The 24029-nt window shown below is 37.9% G+C and overlaps 1 protein-coding gene across 1 annotated transcript in view; it reads left to right on the top strand.

Moving 5' to 3' along the window:
- LOC116858577 overlaps positions 1 to 18301 on the top strand; it is a 35861-nt gene extending 17560 nt beyond the window's left edge. The window contains 4 exon segments of the mRNA XM_032843412.1: positions 9644 to 9691; positions 15491 to 15694; positions 17164 to 17301; positions 18248 to 18301. Coding sequence (XP_032699303.1) covers positions 9644 to 9691; positions 15491 to 15694; positions 17164 to 17301; positions 18248 to 18301 — 444 coding nt within the window.
- Positions 18302 to 24029: the final 5728 nt, after the last annotated feature.

The raw sequence follows: 24029 nt of genomic DNA, 5'->3' as shown, positions 1-24029 counted from the left end.
TCCTTCCTGTCTTGCAAGAATAGATAATATTCTCTGCATCATTTCCTCACCTGATTTTACTCCTCAAGCCACTGTTGGAACTTCGTATGTTTGTTTGTTTTCCAGTTTCACCAGAGACTTCCTAGTGGCCAAACGCTTTGTACCTTGTTCATCCCTTTCCTGCTCAGTCTGTCTACTGTATTTGACACTTGGTCAGTCTTGCATTTTTAATAATCTTTCCTCCTTCAGAATCTATAACACCCTAACATCTTGATTTTTTCCCCTTGTATTTCAACTTACTCTTTCATGGCCTCATTTTCATGCTTCTCTTCTGACTGACCTTTAAGAGTCAGCGTCCCGGAGTGTACAACTTTTGGCCTGGCCCCCTTCTTGGTCCCTTCTCTCTCCCAGTGCGATCTCATTCAAGCCACTTCCTGCTTGTGGCTTTCTTGAATTTCAAAATATATATCCATATTCTTTCTCGAAGTCATAGACTTCTGGATGACCTACAACATCCATTCAACTTCCGTTCTACTGAATTCATTATTATCCCTTGTCACCCACAACCGACTTTCCTAAATTTTCTGTTTCAGTGAGTTTGACATGCTTAGACCTAGAAAGAAAGGAAAACAGGGGCGCCTGGGTGGCTCAGTGGGTTAAGCCTCTGCCTTTGGCTCAGGTCATGATCTCAGGGTCCTGGGATCGAGCCCTGCATCAGGCTCTCTGCTCAGCAGGGAACCTGCTTCCCCCCACCCCCTTCTCTCTGCCTCTCTGCCTACTTGTGGTCTCTGTCTGTCAAATAAATAAATAAAATCTTTAAAAAAAAAAAAAAGGAAAGAAAGAAAGAAGAAAGGAAAACAAAATAAAACCTGACCTTGATTTGGGCTTGTGCTTCTCTTTCTTGATCCCTTCACTTTCCTCCCAAATCAATTCTAGTTTTCCAGCTTTCTCAGTATTCCTCAAATGTCGCTCTGCGTAATCATTGCCACCACTTTGTCCAGGCCCTCTTGATTTTTGAGAAATATTGCAGTATCTGACTACCTCACTCCTGCTTCCAGCTTCCCTACTTCTAAGCAATGCTTCGTTCTCCTGAGGTTGCAGTTTTTCTAGACCATCAATCGAATGAGGTCATATTCTTTCAGTGCACTACAGCGTGTTAAGGACAAAAGCCAGCATTCAAGGCCATTTATGATCTAGTCTGACTAGACATATCTCAGAATTCACATCCCTCCACACTTCCTCATTCCTTACTCCTCATCATAGTTCCCTGCCTCCCCCAAAATTAAGTGTCACACCAAACTTCTTACTGGCCCCTGAAGAGATCATGTTGTTCTTTGTTCACGTATTTTGCTTATGCAGGTTCCTCTGGTTGGTCCGTTCTTCCACCTTTTTTTTTTTTTTAATCTATCATTGTAGAGATTCAGCTCAATATTTCCCTTTTCCAAGTCACTTCACTGACTGCACCTGTGTTCGGTGGCATCCCATGTTCCTTTATCATACTCCGTGCACATTTCTGACATAAAATTTATAAAAAATTTTGTTGTTATTTCCTGTCCCCCAATAGACTAGGAATTTCTTGAAACCAGAGGCTTTGCTTTTCAACTCAGTATTCACATCACATGCAATGTTAGGCACAGAATAGATACTCATAAATGCTTATTGAATGAAAGCACACTTGTTTAAACCAGCAAATCTATTTAACTATCCATGCTGTGTAGAATATGGGAAAGGAACGAAGATACTAATGTTGTATTTGAGTCATTTTCCCCTTTTCTATGGAGAAATCCAAGAATAATGTAAGAAAAGTGCCACTAGTGTATTTACTATCATTTATATTTTCACTAATCTAGCATAGGCCATTTAGAGTTTAAAATGTAACCATGCTATGATCAATAGGGGATGTAGGGAGAACAGGCCTAAAAGCAAAGAACATAAAAACTGTAGTATTATCTTAACCCTATTTCTTTCTCATTCCTTATGGACATATTGATTCCCTCATTATTTATTCATTATTGAGCACTCACTGTGTGCCAGACATGCTGGCAAAAACCGGGGTCGCCACGATGAGTAAGATTGGCCTCTGACGTAAAGAAACTCATAGTAGTGGAAACTGACTGCACTTGCAAACTAAGTATTTTTTTTAAACTATGAATTAATAGTGACATAACCTCTTTTTTATGAAAGTACAGAGAAGGGAAGGGTCAATGATATGAGCAAGACCAAGCAGGAATTAATTGTTCAGGATGTTTCTGTGTGGGAAATGGTACTTGAATACCGGAATGAGGTTGCCTGAAACGTCACTCCATTTACTCACCCCAAACCACATCCCCACATTCTCCTCCTTACTGTTATAGACCCGTAAACATCTCTGAATCACACCTTTTCTTGAATTCACTCTTCTAATCATGTTTATATGCTTGCAATTTTGTGTTTCCTTAATTAGATTTTAAAACATCTTAAAAACAGGATCATATTTTCATAATCCTGATATTAAATTATGTCCCTGTGGGTGCTTAAGACTTACTAATGCATTGGCTTAATGTTCCTAGCACCATTAAATTGGAGGAATCAATTTCTATGTTTGATAATTTTCACTTTTTTACTAATTTATGAAATGGTAAATTACAGTGTTTCACATATTCTCTAATTCACTTTCCCTTTTTGATACACAATTACTCACTATAAATTATTTATCTCTTCCTTCATAATTTCAGTCATTTAAGATTACAGTATATAAATAGTATCGCCAAACATAGCTTCCTAATTTGCTTCACATGTCAAGGTAGTAGGAAAATGCATAAAGTTTTCTTAAACCCCAAAAGAATGTCTATGTAGAATAGACTGTTCTATTAGAAAGCCCTTATCTTGCTATTCCTCACAGTTTAGTAAGAAGGATGAATAAGCCAAACCAGGAAACTGTATAGCAGAAAACTAGAAACTGGGTAATTAGATCAGAAGGACCCAGTCCAGACTCCACCACTTGCTTCTACATGAGCCTGAGAAAGGAATACAAATTTTCTGAGTCTCAGTTTTCTCATCTGTAAGGTAAGATAAATATGAGAATCAATAATCTAATCAAAAACTAATGAGAGTACAGTATTTATCCAAGTGTCTGGGCAGAGACATGAATGACTCAGTTGCTACTATTATTGGTGTAACTTACAAGCTAAGATTTTAATATGCCATAGAAATGGTTGTGAAGGAAAATATGAATTTAAAAAGGTTGCATATCTAGCAGCACATGTACTGCCTGCTTCATCATAAATAACACCTTCACAATCATAGCAAGATTATTTTCATTCTGCAGAAGAAAACTTTTGTTGTAAAATTGGTTGTACAAATTTACAGAAGGAGCTACTGTTACCTAGACCAAGTAAAACTGTTCTGAAAAGTTTTATTCACTTTGCCAATTTCCCTTCTAATGAAAGTGCAGACCAGTATGTACATTTGTATATATACCTTTTATAAATATGTTATATGTTATACATATAAATATGGTATATATATTATATAAATATGTTATTATATATATCACATTATAGCCAGTAGAACTTCAGGGAATAGATAGTCAAGTTGCCACACCATTACTTCTGAAGGAATAACTCCAGTTACAAAATAAGAAATATATTGGCAGACTAAGCGATATGACAGATTACAAAAAAATAGATTTAGGGGTGCCAGTTGGTTAAGCATCTGCCTTTGGTGCAGATCATGATCCCAGGAACCCAGGATCAAGTCCCACATCAGGATCCTTGCTCAGTTGGGGGTCTGCTTCTTCCTCTCTGTGTGTTCTCTCTCTCTCTCATGTAAATAAATAAAATATTTTTAAAAATTGACTTAAGATACTTTGCAAAGATACTTTTTTCTTTTTTTTTTTAAGATTTTATTTATCTGACAGACAGAGATCACAAGTAGGTATAGAGACAGGCAGAGAGAAAGGGGGGAAGCAGGCTCCTCGCTGAGCAAAGAGCCTGATGCGGGGCTCGATCCCAGGACCCTGAGATCATGACCTGAGCCAAAGTCAGAGGCTTTTACCCACTGAGCCACCCAGGCACCCCAACAAAAATACTTTTTCTATATGAAGTCAAACTATCAAGTCACAAGTCACACAACAACCTGTAATTGAATCTTCTGCCCCACGTTGACAGCACACCATATGACACAAATCAGACTAAAAAAAAAAAAAAAAGACACAAGTCAACAGATCAGCTCAATAATTTAAAAATGTTTAGAGTAATAATACCTTTATGGATTCTATCATTTTATTTGCAAGAGGGAAATATAGAAAATCAATTTTAATTTCTTTTAAAAATCACTTTGTGTATCAGAATAAATCTCAATTCCACGGCTATCGGTTTGGAGAGCTCATTAGAAATGAGATGTGGATTTGCTGCCTCAGACAAAGTGATTCTGGTTCCTTTTCATCTTTCTAGGGTTAAGATAAGAATTTATTAGGCATTCCCTCATATGTTTTCTCTAGGGAGATTACCTTTTAAGTTCTTAAAGACCATAGTTTCTTTTCATACTTTTAAACTTTAAAAAATATTTTTATGACCTTACTTAAAGGTTTGCCCGACTAATTCACAAGGTCTTTAGAGATCTCTTATATCCAGAGTATTCCATACCTAGACTGAAATTTGTGTGCCTTCTTCTCACAGGTCATTCAAACTTTTATATAACGAAGTTTTATTTATCTGTTAGGATCAAAATGTTCTCAGAAGCTGACAAATTTTTTCATACACTTCAAAGGACAACGTATAATTATGTAATTATGTAAATTTCCATTTTTTGTAAGCTATTTTAACTATGTATTAGATAATCTTTAAATTAGTTAATGTGGAAGAAAAGGTAAGCATTTAACTTCAATAAAGAGAACTTTAATTCAATTAAATTTTTTACTTTCAGAGACAGTACATTTAACTCTGTATTAGATTTATTCTTGTCAAGGGTTAATGACTTTCTCTGTTCTTAAGTTTTCACTAAAGAATTCCCAAATACTTTATCCCCAAAGTCCAAAATTATATTTACTACAAGTAAATGCTAGTCATGATTGGGGTTCTAGCTTTCATTTAGTGAATATAAAAGTACAGCTTTTCTCCAGAGCCAGTACCTCTTCAAACCAGTATTTATTAGGTATTTCTTCAGCATTTCTGTGGTGGAGGAGAGGGAGGAGAAGGAGAATTAATGATAATCACACTCATCCTCTCTGGAATCCCAATCCCTAGGATTTTATCCTCAGACTTGAATACACAATTTAGAAAAACAAAGAGAATTAACCAGGTCCATTCCTTAAAGTTTAGCAAGCACCTATTTTTATTTGAGCACTACCCCAGGACTCAATTTTCTTCCCCACTCAAATGATTTACCAAAGTATTCCTTCCCACTATATATGTAGCAGTCTACCCAAAGTCCTGGCAAACACTTTTTTCTATGTTGTAGTCCATCAACAATACCTAAGTGACATTTACAAAATGGTACTATGAGAAACTACACAGGTGGGTCATCCCTTTATCCACTCTCACTACATTACTTGTTGGCTTTCTGGAAAATTCACTCTGTCCACCCCAGCATCACATCCTCCTTATCTGGCAGTCTGTTTTAGGCTCCCCCAATGAATTCCTGTTCCCAATTTCTAAACATATTATTAAACTTACCTACATCTACTTCTAAACAAAAATTTAGGGAGATTGTCTTAGGTAGATGGTCCCCAGAGATCTGAATTCTACCCTCGGGTTTCTCTCCCCTTTAGTAAAGTTCATCCACATTTATTTCCTTGCTTGTTATCAGCCCCTTCCTTTGGGTTCTTAAGCTACAGACCTATCTTCCATTTCTCTGCTGGAGTTTTAACTCTTGCATTCTCAGGAATGCCTCGAGTTGTATATGTCAGAATAAATAAATTCATAAATTTGCTTCCCAAACCTGCTTCTTGTCCCACTGTTGTTGCTGTAAATGGCACCGGTACCCCCAACAGACACAGCCTGGGACTAATCTCATATCTCTTTCACTCTGGCACCTTCTTCATCCCAACCACACCTAAATTATTTCTTCCATCTCATTTCCTCTGCCACTCCTCTAGTTCATTACTTCTTTCTTAAAGCCATTGTTATCAGATTGTCTTCCTCCTTTTAATCTCTTCCCTCCTTAATGCCTTCTGAACTGTAGACCAAAAAGTCTCCCCAAAATACAGCTCTTCTGGTGACTCAATATTATCTATTGATTGAATTTTAAATTTTGTATTCTTTATATCTAACATATCTTCATTGTGGTTTTACCTTTATTTACCACAACTGCTCAAGACTTAACCTTTCATTGTGTTCAGCGAGACATTCCCAGGATACACCCTGCACTTTCTCTCCCACAGGTGTCATTTCGTTTTCATACCAAACCCTGTAGCAGGAATGCCTTTTCCCAGAGTTGATGCCCTATTGTCCTTGAGGCATTTTTTTTTTATTATCTTCTCTACCCAGCCCCACAAAAACTACTCAGTTATTCTACAGAAACTGACCATATTTTTTTTCTTCATAGTTCTCTACATTTTGAAATCTTTGTAAGTGTTCATTTGTTGATTTTCCAGCCAATAATATCCAGCATGAATTGAAAGGTTTTTTGGTTGTTGTTGTTGTTGTTCATTTGTTTGTTTTTTAATTCCAGGATGAAGAAAGCTTGAAAAATGTGTATTAAAATTCTTTGCAGGGCGCCTGGGTGGCTCAGTGGGTTAAAGCCTCTGCCTTCGGCTCAGGTCATGATCTCAGGGTCCTGGGATCGAGCCCTGCATCAGGCTCTCCGCTCATCAGGGAGCCTGCTCCCCACCCCCCACCCTGCCGCCGCCTGCCTCTCTGCCTGCTTGTGATCTCTTATCTGTCAAATAAATAAATAAAATCTTTAAAAAAAAAAAGATTCTTCTTTGCACTAGGCATTGTCTTTTGTGCAGAGAGATATTCTATCTCTACTCTTTGGACTCTCAAACCATCTTTAATACAATACTTTTTTAAAAGATTTTATTTATTTATTTATTTGAAAGAGAGATAGCAAGAGGGAAAGTACAAGCAGGGGTAGGGCAGAGGAAGGGGGAGAAGAAGGTTCCCCGCTGAGCAGGGAGCCCAATGAGGGACTCAATTCCAGGACCCTGGGATCATGACCTGAGCTGAAGGCAGTTGCTTAATCAACTGAGCCACACAGGCACCCTTAATATAAAACTTTAATGATAATTATATTACTGTTGATAAACTTTCATCCAGAAGTCATTTTCTGGAAATAAGCTCCAGTGTACCAACTTAATGTATTAATTGACGCAAATTCTCAGGCTATTTTCCTTCTTATTATCTTGTTAAAATTATTGTTTATTTATTTTTTAATTTTTATTTTTATTTATTTATTTTTTTAAATGTTTTGCTTGGTTTGTACGTTGTTTTTTTTTTAAGATTTTTATTTATTTATTTGACAGAGAGAGATCACAAGCAGGCAGAGAGGCAGGCAGAGAGAGGAAGGGAAGCAGGTTGCCCGCTGAGCAGAGAGCCCCATACGGGGCTCGATCCCAGGACCCCGGGATCATGACCCGAGCTGAAGGCAGAGGCTTAACCCACTGAGCCACCCAGGTGCCCCTTAATTTTTATTTTTTATCTGAGGGGAGTTGAAACATGTTTTCACCTTAGCTTCAGGTGTACAATATAGTAATTTGACAATTCTATATATCTAAGCTAAACTTACCACAAAGTGTTGCTGTCACCATACAATGCTGTTACAGTATCATTGACTATATTCCCTATGATCTAACTTTTATTCCTGTGACTTATTCATTTCATAACTAGAAGCCTATATCTCCTCTCCACGTCACCCATTTTGGCCGCCCCTCTAGTCCCCTCTGGCAATGTTTATTCATTTGTTTTATTTTTTAGATTCTACACATAAGTAAAATAATATGGCATTTGTATTTCTCTGGATGATTTATTTCACTTAGAATAATAGCCTCTAGGCCCATCCATGTTGTTTCAAATGGCAGAATCTCATCCTTTTTCATTGCTGCATAATATTCCGTGGCATATAGCCCATATATATAATATTATTTTTTGTCTGTATCAAATTTTAAAGTATTATTGTCTTTGCTGTTATACATTTTTGTGTGTGTAACCATTTTCTCCTACACAGTCTAAATCTTCTAGGTCACATTTGACAATTTAAAAGTCTAGATTATTTGCTTCCTCTGTTTTCTATTGATTTTGGTTTTGGCATTTTCAGTTTAATTTTTTTGTTGATTATACTCCTAATGATATTTATTATGAATTGGAAAAAAACAGATAATTTTATTTATTCATTAGGTACTGCATGAGAAAATTGTGAAGTTTTAGTGAGAGAGAGAGAAGAGTAGAGAATAATTTGGGGACATTGACAAATCTACTCATGGGGAGGGACTCACCATCTATACAGAAAAAGAGAGACAGTCTATGACATTTCTGGTTATCTTGAACTCTCTGAACACTTCTCAACTCAGCAAGACCATAGTGCTTGATTTGAGCTCTCTGCTCTATATGTGTGTGTATATGTGTATGCGCTTGCACAGGTGCGCGCGCGCGCGTGTGTGTGTGTGTGTGTGAGATAGTCCAGAAAACACCTCCAGCTAAAAGTCAGTGCAATTATGGAGATGATCACTTTTTTTTTTTTTGCTTTCTTTTAGGGAATCACAATCCTACATTGCATATTTTCCAGTGTTTGAAACATTAATTATAATATTTCACTCTTTGTAACTCTTTATAATGGAGGATTAGGTTGAAACTGGTTTCTGTAACATGGTTAAAAACAGAAGTCACTTCCTATTTGTTTGGGGCCTATCTTTTGTGCTGGAGTTGGACTGGCCTCAAGAATGAGTATCAGAAGAACTCACTAGGGCTCTGTGTTCACAGGAAATTTGGTGGAATGAATGGTGGATTTCACTGTCACTCACATCGCTGAGGCCCAACTAAGTGGAACAGTTGTCTGTTTATAGAAAATTATTAACTCTTTAGGATGTAAAGATTGCTGCCTACCTCTCACTTTTGGGGGAGATCATTAAAGGGAGGGTGCTGAGGGGCTCTATTCAACATGCTTTCTTTCACTTAATACCTGATTTTCAGTCCATTGTCCTAGCTTCACCCTGTGCCTGGTGTCCTGGAGTTGAGGTTCTCTGTTTCTATTTTTCCATTAAGTGCTCCCCAAAACCCCTACTGCTGAGCAGGAGTGTAATCATCTGGCTACTTTGGGGTAGAAGAGATGTCCTGTTGACTCTACCATCAGAACATATGTAGAAACTAATGATATTCCAACAGTTCCATGGGTGTCACTCCAGTTCTAGCCACCTGTGATGGTTAATGCCATGTGTCAACCTGGTTAAGTTACAGTGCCCAGTTGTTTGGGCAAACAGAAGTGTAGATGTTGCTGCGAAGGCATTGCTTAGAAGTGGTTAACATATAAATCAGTTAGCTTTGAATAAAGCAAATTACCCCCTATAATATGCATGAGCTTCATTGAGTCAGGTGAAGACCTTAAGAGCAAAGACTGAAGATTCCCAGAAAAACAGCAGTTCTGCCTCAAAATGTAATGGGAAGACCCTGACTGAAAGGCCAGCTGGCACAGCCTGCCCTGCAGAGTTTGGACTCAAGACTGTACCATCAACTCTTATCTGAATTTCCAGCTTGCTGACTTGACTTATGGATTTTGGACTTCCGGCCACTACGTTCAAGTAAGCCAATTCCTTAAATAAATCTTCCTTGCCCTCTATCTTCCCTCCTGGCTTCTCTCTCTCTTCCCTTCTCTGTTTATATATGTATATATATATGGTATACAAATATGTATGTGTGTATGAATATGGTAGATATATATAGATATAAGTATATGTATATATATTTATGTAAATGCATACACTGGTGGTTCTGCATCTCTGGAAAACCCTAATACACCACCAACATTTCTCACCTGGATTCATCAACCACCTAAAACCTGATCTCCCTTTTCCCCAGTCACTTCCCTTACAGTCTATTTACTAGTTAGAAACTAGAGTCTTTTTCAAACTTGAGTTTTTACCTGTTGTAAGTTGAATAAAATCTGAACTCCTAACCATGGACAGGAACTCTAACCCCTGCCAGCTGTCCAACCTCGCCTCTCATCACTCTAACTTCTGCTCAATCCACTCCCGCTGTCCTGGTTTCCATCCATATCTCAGCCACGGGAGATTTTCACATGTTTCTATTGCTTGAAGTATTCTTTATCCAGTTCTTTAACTGCTCATAAATGTCTGCTCCAATATTGTCTCCTCAAAGTGGTTGTGCCTAGTTGACCCATTCACTGATCACCCTCCTTTCCCTCCTGCCACTAACCATCATTCTTACCCCTTTATTCTACTTTCTTTTTCTTCTTGGCACTTAACACTATTTCCTTTTTTTCCTGCCTCCCTAACTAAAATGGAAGCTTCACAAGGGCAGGAAGGATGTCTTATTCCCTACTTATCCTCGACACCTAGAGAATACTTACTATGTGGTGATGACTCAATCAGTATTCACTTAGATGGGTGAATGAATAGTCTTTGACATTTTGTAGAACACTGCTTTGATGATATAATTGTAGAATTACCTTATCATCATTAGGCTGAGTATAACAAATTAAAAACAGCCTCCATTTGAAGCATGTGTGCATTATACAGAATTTGAATAGTTTAACATAAAATTACATAAGAAAATTACAAAAGGAAACCCACCAATTATTCAGTTTTATCTCACATTCTAGAAATCTGCAGGCTTCAGTGGTTTGACAGGCTGTTTGACATCACATAGTCATAAGCACTTCATAAACCCACCAAAGCATTTTCCTTCATTACATTTTCATCTCTCAGAAAGGGATAGATTTCCATATTTAAGTAACACTGAACCCAGTTTTCCATAAATGAAGCCTTAAATCAAGCCCCTTATTTAATTAAACAAATTGGCCAGTCCTATCTAAATTAGCTGTCTATTATCCAAATTGTCAGTCAAGTTATTCCTAAGGCCGAATGTTTAGTAGTGAGAGGATGGGACTAGTAATCAAAATATGGACACTGGTCTACACACTTCCCCAGTAAGCCTTATACAACTAGGCCCCACAGAGTGGAGAACGATAATCGTAACCATGTAAGCCATTGAGATATGTGGGTGAACACGCATTAGTGTGTGTGTGCTAGCATGTGTATGTATACAGGAGGGAGAAAGAGAAAATCAAATAAGATAAAACAGATGGAAGTACTTTGACACCTGGCACTTAAAATATCAAAGTGAATTATTATTACTGAATAACAATTGCTAACATTATTGAGCACTTTTTATGTTTTAGCCACTTCTCTAGGTGTTTACATTCAGTATCCCAAATAATACCATATTATTTGAAGCTACCTATGATAGAAGCTACCTATGGTATGGTTATCCTCATCAATACTTGTGTGAGCAAACTGAGGCCTACAGGGGGTAACTAGCCCAAAGAAACCCATCGAGGAAGTGGATGTTAGACTTCAGACTGAGGCATTCTGCTTCCACAGTGTTGGATTCTAGCTACATATTATATTGCTGCACAGATATACTTTTAGGAAACACTTTGATAGAATTATTCCTTTTCAGTTTTCTAGCAAATGGGAAAAGAATGTGAGATGAGCACAGTAACTGACTCATGGGAGGGGCCCTTAAATATTAATGCCTTTCCTACTTTCCAGTATAGGATCCTGCCTCCTCTTTTGAACTTGGTTTTCAATAAACATGCAGTTCCTTCCCACAGGCATTTTTGGTCCCAGGAGATCATTCTACTGAGTTGAGGTTTATAATAAGATGGAACTGACATCTGTTTCATCTGGAATAGTGGGTAATACTGAGAATAAATATCAGTGTTTTGTAGTCATTTCTAATAACCAGGAACTGTGCTAAGCAATCGCTACACATTAACACATTACAAAAAGTCTCAAAATTACTTTGTAAAACATTTTCTCATAAGCTTTTCAGAATTATTTTGATAAATGTTCTGACACTTTTGTCCAACTCATGGGTAGACTGTCATGGGACCAGGACTTGCCGAGGTGAACAGAAATCTCCTCCATTGTTCTGCTGTCCTCCCTCTCCACACCAATAGCCTACATGATAAACAAAAATGAGGCTTATCCTCAATTTTTATGAAAAATACAAGTTTTTATTTCTTCCATGTGAATAAAACTATTTATTTATGTCTCCCTAAACTACAGCTGAGGAAATGATTGACCTGGTGTTTGTTCCTGATTAGCCAAAAAATCCCTTTGGTCCCCACAGACATATTTCTTCCTATGAACAAGAAAAAAGAATGTGATCTTTCCTGGGGTGGGGATGGGGAACAGGGTTTGATCTTGTTGAATATAAGTAACCTTCTTCAAGTTAATTCTTTTTCAAAAAATTCAACAATGATTTTATGTTTCCCATTTCCTCCTTTTTGTCTATGCAATTGATTATTTCCACATTAAAAGATTGTCTTGAGGGGAAGTATTTTTTTTAAGAGTTTATTTCAGGGTGGGGAGGAGCAGAGGGAAAGGGACAAGTAGACTACGCACTGAGCTCGATCCCACCACCCTGACCTGAGCTGAAATCAAGAGTCGGATACTTAACCAACTGAGGCACCCAGGCACTCTGAGGGGAAGTATTTTTTAAACATACCATGATCCTGGGCACCTGGGTGGCTCAGTGGGTTAAGCCTCTGCCTTTGGCTCAGGTCATGGTTTCAGAGTCCTGGGATCGAGCCCCACATTGGGCGCTCTGCTCAGCAGTGAGCCTGCTTCCGCCTCTCTCTGTCTGCCTCTCTGCCTACTTGTGATCTCTTTCTCTCTCTGTCAAATAAATAAATAAAATCTTAAAAAAAAAAAATCATGATCCTATACCACTACCCAGAGCAGGACACCATCATAAGTCATTAACCTGCCATATGACTTCTGAATAAATAAAAGCTTACCAAACTCCGGTTATATATATCCTCAGGCAATAATGCTTACAAACCTACATACACTAAAACAAATGTAAACAGTAACTGTGGCATGAGGGTGATTGAAGGGTGTACAGAGACAACCATTTATGGTTGGTCTTCCTCCCAGGACCCAGCACCAGCCAGCCCCCAAAATCAGGCCATGGTTTTATGCTCAAAAAAGAAAAAAAAAAAAAAAACTGAGGGAGAATAAGTTATTACTTTGCAGAAAGCACATGACAGTCTACTATAAGTACAGTGATTTTGTGCCTAAATACATCTAGAAAAGATTTAGGACTCTGATTGTGGAATTAGATATTAAGCTCTTTGAGCCAAGAATCTAGTTCCTACCCAAGTTACAGTTGCCGGCCGTGACCCTCAGTGACTCTTTACCTGGGGTGCTCTATTGGCGGACACTGGTGACAGCTTGCCACAAAATCATAAGCAGCATTTTCTTTAAATCATGGGTTCAAGAGGACATCCAGAACTCTAGCAATTTGTTCACCACTAATGAAAAGTCTAGAGAGGATAGATGAGTTTTGAACTAAATCTCTGCCTATAGAAATCCCCTAGGAGTACACAGATGGGTGTGAACCCTTGGAAACACTGAAGTCTCCCATTTGTCACAAACACAGAATTAGCCTTCATCTTTGATATAGTGACCAAATATAAGTCCTATAAAATAACATCTTGACCTGAAATGACCCTGTGGGGCAGCTTGGTGCCCCTACAATATATTCAGTTCCAGAAAAATAGGAAATGTGAGGTTCTTGTTGTTTTTCCCCACACTTGAATGACTTTTCCTTTCATACAATTAATACACTGCATTTCTTTTTTGAATTGTCTGTTCTTTTAATTAGAGAACTGGGGATATTTCTCTCTTGCCGAATCTTCCCATCCCTGGGAAACTGTAATGACTACTGTCGAGCTGTCAGCTGGGAAAAGGTATTTGTGGCTCCCCCTGTCACATGGGTGATTCTCCCCCTGCCAGAGCCAGATACTTTTTTTATTTTTGCTCTTAAGTGAGCAAATGAGGAGGAGGTAGAATGAATAAATCTTCATTACAGTCTGGAAAACAGAATTGTAAACTGCTTACTTAAGCTCTACCAGGCAAATTAAATGAACAGGAAGTCCTTATTACATCCGAAGGCTGGATGACTTTTTAACCATTGTGAAGAGTCGCTGGGAGTGTAAATACTCTAATTTCACACCTGGCCCAAATATGTCAGGAGCGATCTACCTTTTGCATTTGAAACATCACTCCATCTTATTGTAGAGTGGAATAGGCTGTATTTGAAGTCAAGTTCTTAAATAAAACTTTTGAAACTGCTTAAAATTCTAGATTCTCGCGATACATATAATCTTGCTCTCTTTTCTATACACTTTTCTCTTCACCCACACTTCTTTACTCAGGGTATAGGCAGTAAAATAGGCTCATTTTCCTAAGGGCATTTTTATTCCAAGTTTTAAAGTTAAAAATATGAGGTCTTTTTTTTTTCTTTCTTTTTCTTTTCTTTCTTTTTTTTGGTCACACCTGGTGGTCCAAAACCAACTATAGGCTACAGAAAACAATGTTCTAATGTAGCCATGGGCATGTTGCATTATCTCACCCCAAATGAGTTCAGCACATCTTCAATCCTTTATAGCTCTTGAGTATTAAGACAAAAGTATGCATGTATGAGGCCTATCATTAAACCAGTTATTTTCCAAGCTCTCCCTAGACCAGTGTGGGTATATTCAGCAAGATTTGGGTTGCCAACCCTTCTTCAGTAAACCTGTGTCCTTACAACTAGTGTGTGCCAGCGAGCTTCACCCATGTTCTCCCCATGTGCATCTGAATATACTCAGTTAAGAAGAAAATCCTGTTGAATTCAAATTAATATAGTATATTTTATTCCATGGGATTTTTTTCAATAGGAGTTTATGTAAATTAAAATGAAATTAATTATGTGGTTCTACAAAATAAAAATTTACCTATGTTTGACATGAATTTTGGTTTTCCCTCATGGACATCATGATAGGCAATTTTAATGCATGTATTATATGTGAGACAACATATATTCAGAGGGTAATGTTAATTCAAGTTTTAGCAGCACATTAAATTTTAGAAATTGTAGAGAAAACTTAGTAATAACCCTCACTATTGAAAGACATACTTTGTAGTTGTTATTAGATTTTGTACGGATTACTAGAGACAGAATCTGGCCCTTCAAATTCTTAAACACTGCCACAGTGTGATGGAAGAAATAAAATATTTAATGCCCTTCATTTACTATTACCGTTTCTTAAGATCCAGTAATATTAATATGTCCCAATACTCTTCACCCTAAGATATATGGAATATATTCTATCTGAAAAGGTAACTCAACAGTCTATGATGTTTTTCGGTATGTGGGAATTACTATATTGTAATATGTAGAAAAACCTTCAAACTTAAAAATCTTTCATATTCAGTCCACATATAACCAAAGCAAACTTACCTTAAATGTTGTAGTTCAGTGATCTGGGCACATCCTTCTCTCTCTCTTTTTTCCCCTTTACTAAGCTCCATGACTGCAGTGAGAGGAGTAGTGGATCCCAGGAGCACAGAAACCAAGCTCTTCCCTGCTGCTGGCAAGAGCATTGGGGTCCCACCACTTTCTCCAGACCTCCCATTGACTCCATTTCACAACCCCTTTCATTGTTGCAAGCACCAACCCAGCAAGTCCAGGTGCTAAGGCTCCAGTCCCAACCAACACTTCTACATGAGGTATTAGACAAAATCATGTTGTTGTTTTTTGGGTTTTGGGTGGTTGTGTGTGTATGTGTGTGTGTGTGTTGTTTTGTTTTGTTTTAGTCCAGTGAAGTTTCTTTTAGCTATCTTCTGTCTTATTCAACTCACAAATATAGTACTCGTTATATCCATACATTTGAGCAAGAGATAAATAATAAAAAATAAATAAAAGTAAATTACATAACATTTTAGAAGGTAAATGTGCTATAGAAAATAAAGAAAAAGAAGGACCAATTAAGGGGGAATCCAGGCTTCAGGGTGGGAGGCTACCGTTTTCAATAGGGTGGTGAGAGAAAGCCTTAATGACAAGTCACATTTGGGCAAAAATTTATTTTCAATTATAATTCATCAAAGTAAGGCTAATTCTAAGGTATGGTAAATACCCATAAGAAAAAAGAATTGCTCAATCAATTAGTTGGGTAGAGCAACATACTGAATGGTTGGTATTATGTGAGCATAGACCTGATTCTGTAATATAATATAACAGGATACCATGAAACCATGACCAAAACAAGCACATTATTAACTCTCAACAGACAATCCCAGCTGACTAGTCACAGCACTTATTTCCAGGAAAGATTACTCCCCAAGAGAGAAGTTATTATGTTGGTTATAACTTGTGAATTTAAGAATTAACTCTTTCCTTTGGTAAACACACACTTTTGAAGAAGCCAAGTCACAATTTTTTTTTATCTTTTTTTGGTCCATCTGCCTGTTACTGCCTATTACTGAAAACTCCTTTCTGTATATTTAAATATACAGAGTTGACACCTTCATCTCAAACCCACCAGACTCAATGATGGCAGCAATCACCTTGGAGAAGATCTCCTCTGAAACCCTTTGCTTCTTCAAATTTTCTTCCAGATAAAAAATTCATATATCTTTATACATTTCCTTTTTTTAAAGAAAGTATAGTCAGTTGACAAGAAAGGAAAATAAGCAGTACAGTTACTGGAAATGGACAGGTCAACCTATTAGCAAGTACATTTCTACAAATGCATGCTTTTTTGGATGAGTTATTGATTCCAGCCTTAAACAGTCTATGGGGAGCTTGCTTGTTTCATTTCTGATGGTACCGCACTTATTCATTAGAACCAGCATGTTATTTTTTAAAAATACACTTGGAGGTGACTTTTGAACACGTATCTACCAGGTCTGTAAGTGTTTGAAACATTAGCAGCAGAATTTACAAACAACAATTAATGGACTTTCTCCCTAATCAAAGGAAGAGCTTCTGGTCAGACAACAAACCAATAGCAGTTATTGTCATACTGCAATCTGTGAAAATACAGGGATGAGATGAAAAGAAGCTTTCTACTCACTGAAACCAGTCTTAGTTGTGCTAACTTTCTTTCTAGTCCTTTACAATTCTTTTTAGTCACTGACATGTCCTGGCTTGAAACCTAATAAAATGAATTTGGGTTCCATTTATTATCCTGATTTAGGAAATACTGCAAGTCAGAACGATGATAAAGACCAGAGAGAGATTTTTCTACCTCTTTAAGTTTTCACAACCTGAAGTTGGGAAGAGCACGTTCTGCTGCATTGTCCCGCTGACGTGTGACATCTCCTCTATGACTAAGGTGTGTTGCTTCTGGCTATAGAATATAATTTTGCCTACCCCAGGTTTTCTGCTTGTATGAAAGGTAAAATCAATTTCTTGAGGACTCTGTTCCCTTACACTAGGTAGTGATGTTTTCAGCTTTTCTTCGTGCATGTGTATGTATGTATGAGCGTATATATAATTAAAACTGTTCTGGTTTTCCTGGATGGGATTGGTTAGTTCTGCTAATATTGTCTATTCATTTTGTCTTTTAAAACTACACGTATTCCCTATGCAGCCATCAAAAGAAATGAAATCTTGCCATTTGCGACAACGTGGATGGAATTAGAGGGTATTATACTGAGTGAAATAAGTCAATCAGAGAAAGACAATGATCATATGATCTCCCTGATATGAGGAAGTTGAGAGGCAAAGTGAGGGGTCTGGGGGGTAGGAAAGGAAAAAAATGAAACAAGATGGGATCAGGAGGGAGACAAACCATAAGAGACTCTTAATCTCACAAAACAAAGTGAGGGTTGCGTGGGGGGGGAGAGTGGGTAGGGAGAGGGTGATTAGGTTATGGACACTGGGTAAAGTATGTGCTATGGTGAGTGCTGTGAAGTGTGTAAACCTGGCATTTCACAGACCTATACCCTTGGGGCTAATAATACATTATAGGTTAATAAAAAATTAAAAATTAAAAAAAAAAAACTACAGGTATTCCTGAAATCGACATTTGTTTTCTTCGTCAAGTCTAGAGAAATTCCCAGAAGTGTCCTGCTAGCCTTCCCGAAACATGAATTGATGCTCTTTCAGCGAGTTGGTATGTTTAAGTAGGTTTAGCATACATGTTAAAAAAAAATAATAGGTACATTAGACATTAAATGTACTTAATGCCTAGAATATAGGAGCCTCGAAATTACCTCAAGCCAGGCAGTATTTTTCTCTTTTTACAAATGTGTTTGCTCCTTTTGCTTTTTATTTAGAATGGAGTCCACAATTGGCTGAGGAAAAGTTATGTAAATTCACAGTCTCAGTGAGCAGTATTGTTCCAAAATTGAAAGGAATAGTCTCTGAGGAGGCAAACTAAATATTGTGTGAAGAATTTATCTCTAGGGCAAATATTTCCCATTTTCAGTTTCTTACAACTCAGCTCTCTCCAAGGAAGTTCCTTAATACTTTCATTTATAATCCGAATGATGTTTCTGACAGCATATCTGCCTTCTCTGACCTGCCGCTCGCCCCTGCCTCCCCTTACTTAGGGTCATAGGAGACAGCACAAGCAGACAAAAAGATTCCCTGGAATGTTGGACATGTTATTATTCACTTTCCTGCACTGTTAAGCAAGGGGGAAAACATGATTTCTTGCTTAAGTATTTAGTGTTCTCATATCATTAATTTTTGAGCCTTCTTTGGGGTGCTCATGGTGTTGCTGCATGGTGAGTTTTGATGCTGTGGCTTTTGTGTATGATCATGGTCCCAGGACAATGTATATTTCAAGGGGTTACTCCCATCAACACCTGAGAGTTGTACAGTTGCGTTAGAGTTTACCTAAGCACTGTCATGAGTGGTTTTGACATGAATTACAGCCCCGGGAAGCAGGAAAGGAAGCTATTATTACCCCATTTTAGAGCTGATAGAAGAGAGTAGGTGAGAACCTCCATCCCGGGGTGGAACCGGAATTCAAAGCTAAGCTTTCATTTCAGGGCTAGGATGCTTTCCACTACCCAATACTCTCTGTTCTGATGACATATAGCTTCCTTGTTAAAAACCAAAAAACATTAAATCATAGACTGCAAGACAACTAATTTTTATAGCCAAAGGGTCTCAGTGTGTGAACTCAATATTTTTTTTAGATGATTTTCCTGAAATTCTTACTCTGGGAAAAAGTCATGAGTATGCCGAAGGCAATGTGTGATTGTTTATTTCCAGTACCTCTTCAAAAGTGTCTTGGCCATCACTGTGCCTAGTTACAGTCCCCGAAAGCCAAATCTGACAAAATTCACACAAGGCTACATGAAAAAGAATGCCTTTGTGCCTATATATTAAAAATATGTATTCAGATGCCTAAAAATATTAAATCTGTATTCCAAAATCAGAATACTTATTTATTCATTAAATCTGCCTCTGGTGTACTCAATAAGTCTTACTTGGTACCCTCCATATTTCTGTGTGGAAGTTTCTGGGGTATGTGAAGTATAAATATACTCTCAGGGCATGTAGGGTTAAACATCGCTGCCTCCTGATATCGTAACAGAGATACAGCATCATCTCTAGTATGGCCAGAATACAAACTTAAAAACTGTATTCAGTGGTGATTATAGGTTACACATAGTTATAAAGGCACAAATTAGTTATTTTAAATTTCACCTGAGCTTTTCTTTTAAATTCCATTCTTTTTCTGAATACAAGAAGTATGATTTGCCTTTCCTGTGAATTAATGAAACCAAATGCAGTAAAATTTACTTCTAAGTCTTCTAAAGAGCCACAGACTGACGTGTTTTGTCCTACCCCAATGACTGATTTGGTGAGTGAAAGAAGAAATACGTGAAAACATTTCTTCTAGTTTAGGTTGCCAGAACGGGAAGCAAAATAGAGAATGTATAGTATTATGGTGGTCCAAGCAAAAAACAAATACATTCTTCCTCAGGCTCTGCCTCAAAAATCCAAGAAAGCAACACTTACTTTTCAAACCAGAGGAGTGTTGACTAGGAATTCTCAGGCAAGAAACAATACATGAAAGGAAGCCAATAGCCCATTAAAAAGAAAAAAAAGGTGATAAAAATTAAATAAGAATTACATTCTCATTAACGATTGTGGAATTTTGAGAGATTTTTTAAAAATTTGATTATATGGATTTGTTCATTCTCCTACACCTTAAAATATAAATATATATATATTATATATATATATATATATATATATAAAAAAATATAAAGCAACAAGATAGCACAGGTAAAAATAAATATCAATGAAAACCAAGAACAGCAAATAGAGAAAAACAACTGTTACATTTCTTGAGAGTTTTTATGAAGTAACAGCAAAAGGACTTCTAAGCTTAAGAAATATAACACTAATGAACAGCAGTCTATCAAGCAACCGTATCTATAAAACCTCTTTAAAACCTCATCAGGGTGGAAAATAATAAAGAGGAGAATTTTTAATATGGCCTCAAGATCCTGAATGGGAAGAGCCTTGATTGGAATATGTCAGACTGGATGTCGCTGACCAGGAAGAGACCGTGTGAGCCCTGGTATGTGGATGTGGTTGATATAAATTTGCTATAATTTGCTCGATAGCAGCAGATACTAATACAATGTAATTTGGTAGTTATAAGCATTAGAACGTTTGTGACAAAGAAGGTATCTGTGTAAAAGATGGTGATCCAAATGATACCCAAATGCCTCCATGTTCTAGTCTGTGAGAGAGAGAGCATTCACATAAGTATTAGTCGAATGATTTGAGGTTTTCTTTTTGTTTTTAGGAATTTCGTGAGGTTTTGGGTTATAAGAAATTCTTTTTGGTCCCATTGCCGAGGAGACAGAGGGCAACACAGACTCGGCCTGTAGAGTAAAAACACCTTGTCCTGTACGTTGCCCTCTGTCGGGGTACTGACAACACTGACTCCATCTTTAGTCCTCCGTCTTATTAGTGCCCAGACAATGACCTCTCTCAGGGCTAAGCACTCCAGGCCCACTGCAGAGTAATGTATGCTCCGTCCGGAATGTGGGAAGGCTTTTCTGATTGTCCCTCTGGCCCAGAGAGGGTGCCACATTAGCGAACTACCCTGTGGCCTCACCACTATGCCCTTCGCTCTATAAAAGCTGTGGATTAAGGTCCCGTCTTTGTGGAGAATAGCTGCTTAGCACCTGGGTCATCTGTCCACTGGATTCCCCTTTCAGCAAGTTACCCTGAATAAAACTCTTTAAATTGTACAGAGTGGCCTGCACTGGTTTTCCATCCCAGAGTGCCTTCTCCATCTGGAGGATACTTTCCTGACCCTCCTCCACCTTCTGACACCCTCCAGTCTTCTCCCCACCATCTTGCCCTATTTCCTCTGGGATGGGGCACAAAGCTGCGGATGTCCCTTTCCCCGGGCCTCCGGGGCACTGAATTTCTTGTTAGGTCCGGTTCCTCCAAACTATGTTGCTCATCCATAGACTTTTTGGACAGAACATGTAAGTGTCAGGGGAAATGTTTCACAAGAGCAACCAAAATATCCCAAAGGTAGTGCTAACTTGCTGACTTCCAGAGGACTTCCTTTTTTTTTTTTTTTTTTTTATCATCTGTCAACCTCCCCGTCCTGAATCACATTACCCGACCATAGTAGTAGCTGGATATCGGTGGAACTGAGTGAAGGATGCCGGAAAGATTGATGGTCCCTTCTTTTGCCTTTATCGCTTCATTGATTTTAAATCAAATTGTGTAGTGACCCAGACTGTGAGATAGATGTCTGAGTGTGGGGGCAAGCGGGATGAATGGGCTCAGAATTTAATGACAGAGAGAGGAGACTGAGGTGCCCAGGTGCAATGATGAGCAAATAGGGCCAATCAGTGTGCCCATGAACTAGTTTCGGCTTCTGGTACAGGCACTCACTCCACCCTGCACACCCACTCTTGCCTGTTTTACTCCCTCAGAACCCCCTGTGGGGCTCATGACCCAAAATTCAGAAACCTGCTCGTAAAGGAAGCCAACGTATCCTGAACAGTTACCGGATGTCAGTCCATATACCATGCTCTTTACGTGTATTATCACATTTAATCCTCACCCCAGATTGTAGCCTTATTTGACACAACTGGACATGAGCTGATAAAGAACAGCCTGAGTTCAATAGCACCTAACATGGGGGCAGCAAACCCAGCTAGCTGGACTCCAGGGATTAAGCTCCTGACCACTACATGACCATACTTCTTTCACATTCTATGAAAATATCCAGGTTACTCTGAAAATTGGGGTCCCCCATCCTCAAAGCTGTACTTTCATTGGCTGTTCTGTTTTACAGGACTTTCCTATTATTACAAGACTCTCAGACTTATAATGTTCTTCAGACACAAGCCTTAAAAATATTTCCACTAGTAACATTATTTCATGCCTTTTCACTAATAACAATGCATATTTCCATTTGCTTTCATTATCAGATGCAGTTTAGGATAGAACTAAGGATAAGTGTCTTTACCGTAAAATGAAACCACATCAAAATAACACAACTATAGAAGTTATTGTTATTTAATTTTCAAGAAGCAAAAGTTCTCATTATTCTAAATGACATGATTCTGGGATTGAACAAAGGTAAGAGAGACCTAAGGCCTGTAAACTTTAATTGATGAAACTATTTTTACTCATGCTTATAGCATCATTACTCACCAAAGATTCTATGGCCAGGTGAAAGATCCTGAACACTAGTGACTTATGAACTCTCTACTGATGCCAGCAACATTGGACTCCCACTGTAGAGAAAAGGAAGCTGGTAAGGTGGACAGGTAGTACCACTGGAGAAGATGTTGGAATGAATCCAGTATATTTTTTAACAGCTTCTACCTCTATAACTGACATCTTTCACCACTTCTGTTCATAGATTTGTCAAAGAAACTGCAACCAGAATCGATCAAACCTAACAAGTTTTAGTAATTCCCCTTGAATTAGGAGTAGAAAATGGTCTCAGTGGGGCGCCTGGGTGGCACAGTGGGTTAAAGCCTCTGCCTTTGGCTCAGGTCATGATCCCAGGGTCCTGGGATCGAGCCCTGCAGGGGGCTCTCTGCTCAGCAGGGAGCCTGCTTCCCCACTCCTTCTCTCTCTGCCTGCCTCTCTGCCTCCTTGTGATCTCTGTCAAATAAATAAATAAAATCTTAAAAAAAAAAAAAAAAGAAGATGGTATCAGAGACACGAATCTGGGAAAGCATTCCTGATCTTCAGATGTAACCAAGCTGTGCCTTGGTATTTAATTCAGTTAAGAATTTTTCACCCAAAGTTGTCTCACTAGAGGTAAAATACATTATCAAGTTGATCCCATGGCCTCTAAATTCTGGTATTATGAAACATTGCTTCAGTGATCAGTATTGCCATTGGTCACTGACAAACTTCTATTAAATTCCCAACATTTAAGAATATGTATATCATTGGGGCACCTGGGTGGCTCAGTCAGTTAAGCAGCTGACTCTTGGTTTCAGCTCAGGTCATGATCTCAGTCAGGGTCCTGGGATTCAGGCCTGCGCAAGGTTCCATGCTCAGTGGGGAGTCTGTGTAAGATCCTCTGCCCCTCACCCTGTTTATACACACATTCTCTCTCTCTCTCTCTCAAATAAATAGATAAATCTTAAAAAAAAAAAAGAATATGTATACCATCACCATATATAAGCATTTCCAGTGATAGTACTGTATAGTAGTATCTCATGATATATATTTTAAAATTCTGACAAAGTTGAAATATAACTATGCAAAACAATTTTCAATACTGAGGAATCATATAAAATTGGAGCGTTCTTTAAGAAAATTTTCTAATTTCATAAATCTTTGAATTTGCATTATTATTATGGAAATTAAAAATTGACCAAGTATTTTCTTTAGCTTGTGTCATAGTGCCTTGTGTAAATATCACCCTAAAAAATCCATATTCTATTTTTCTCATTTCAAAGACAAATATATTTTAATATAAAACTAGACTTAAATAATAATAATAGTTTTATGCTACAGTGCTAGCATATAAATATACTAGAAAGAATATCGATCAAAAACTAATGAATACAATTCCCATGGCAATAAAGTGTCAAG

The sequence above is a fragment of the Lontra canadensis genome, unplaced genomic scaffold (assembly GCF_010015895.1).
Source record: "Lontra canadensis isolate GAN:19392208 unplaced genomic scaffold, GSC_riverotter_1.0 scaffold139, whole genome shotgun sequence".
NCBI lineage: Eukaryota > Metazoa > Chordata > Mammalia > Carnivora > Mustelidae > Lontra > Lontra canadensis.
The sequence above is the reverse complement of the archived record's forward strand: the minus strand, read 5'-3'. Positions and strand labels throughout refer to the sequence as shown.